Here is an 881-nt window from a genome sequence, read left to right on the forward strand (position 1 = left end):
GGAGAATGACCTGGCGTCCCCCATCCACGAAGCTGCTAAGAGAGGTAAATCTGTTGAGAATTGAAGTTTTCCACCCATTCCTTCAAGGGACATCTTGCGATTGAAGAGGGAAAAGGAGGTATACAAAGCACTTGTTCTCCATGTGGGATCCTGGGTTCCACACAGAACTACAATGGCATAACAAGATAAATGCAAAGGGGCAGTGTTTCAGTATGACACTAGACCAAGGAAGAATGATTCTGCTTTCACCCCACTTAATTGGCCACACAGGGCCCCACTCGTGTTGGATTTGGCACCATCTCCTAAGCGTCTCCAGTGCCCACCACTCTTATGGGATGGTGGGCAGTTTCCCCCAGGGCCTGCTTTTGGTGAGGTTGTAAGTTTCCTTCCCTGTTCCATGGCCCAGTCTCTGTGCTGTCTTCTTCAGGTCCACCTTGTCCCTCTTCCATACCTCTTCCCAACTCTCACTTCGATTTCTGAACTCAGATTACAAAGCCACAAACAATTAAAGAAGGTGGATGGTTGCTGGTTGCCCACCGTGGCTAATAAACTCACGTGGAGTTCCACCCAGAGCTCCAGATGGCATCTTATGGGACACCCTGTTAACTATTGACGGTGTTGAAGATCATTTGCTATTCTAAGTAAAGAACATAGCTTTTGGTCCCTAGTTAAGTCATTTGAAATTTTCAGCACACAGAATATGGGCAAGGTGGTGTTTCCCTAGCTGTGAGAATTAGTGCTGTAACTGTTTTCTCCCACTCTGGGCTGCAGGCCACATGCAGTGCATCGAGTCTCTTGTGGCTCACGGGGGCGACATTGACCAAAACATCCACCACCTGGGAACACCGTTATATATGGCTTGTGAAAACCTGCAGGGGGGC

The 881-nt window shown here is 48.5% G+C and overlaps 1 protein-coding gene across 1 annotated transcript in view; it reads left to right on the forward strand.

Annotated features, from left to right (window-relative positions):
- Nucleotides 1-881, forward strand: part of ASB9 (ankyrin repeat and SOCS box containing 9) — a 23,545-nt gene that overhangs the window by 20,926 nt on the left and 1,738 nt on the right. Inside the window, exons 5-6 of the mRNA XM_010833307.1 lie at nucleotides 5-44; nucleotides 772-876. Coding sequence (XP_010831609.1) covers nucleotides 5-44; nucleotides 772-876 — 145 coding nt within the window. The remainder of the gene's footprint in view (nucleotides 1-4; nucleotides 45-771; nucleotides 877-881) is intronic.

This window comes from Bison bison, unplaced genomic scaffold, assembly GCF_000754665.1.
Source record: "Bison bison bison isolate TAMUID 2011002044 unplaced genomic scaffold, Bison_UMD1.0 scf7180017463957, whole genome shotgun sequence".
Classification (NCBI taxonomy): domain Eukaryota; kingdom Metazoa; phylum Chordata; class Mammalia; order Artiodactyla; family Bovidae; genus Bison; species Bison bison.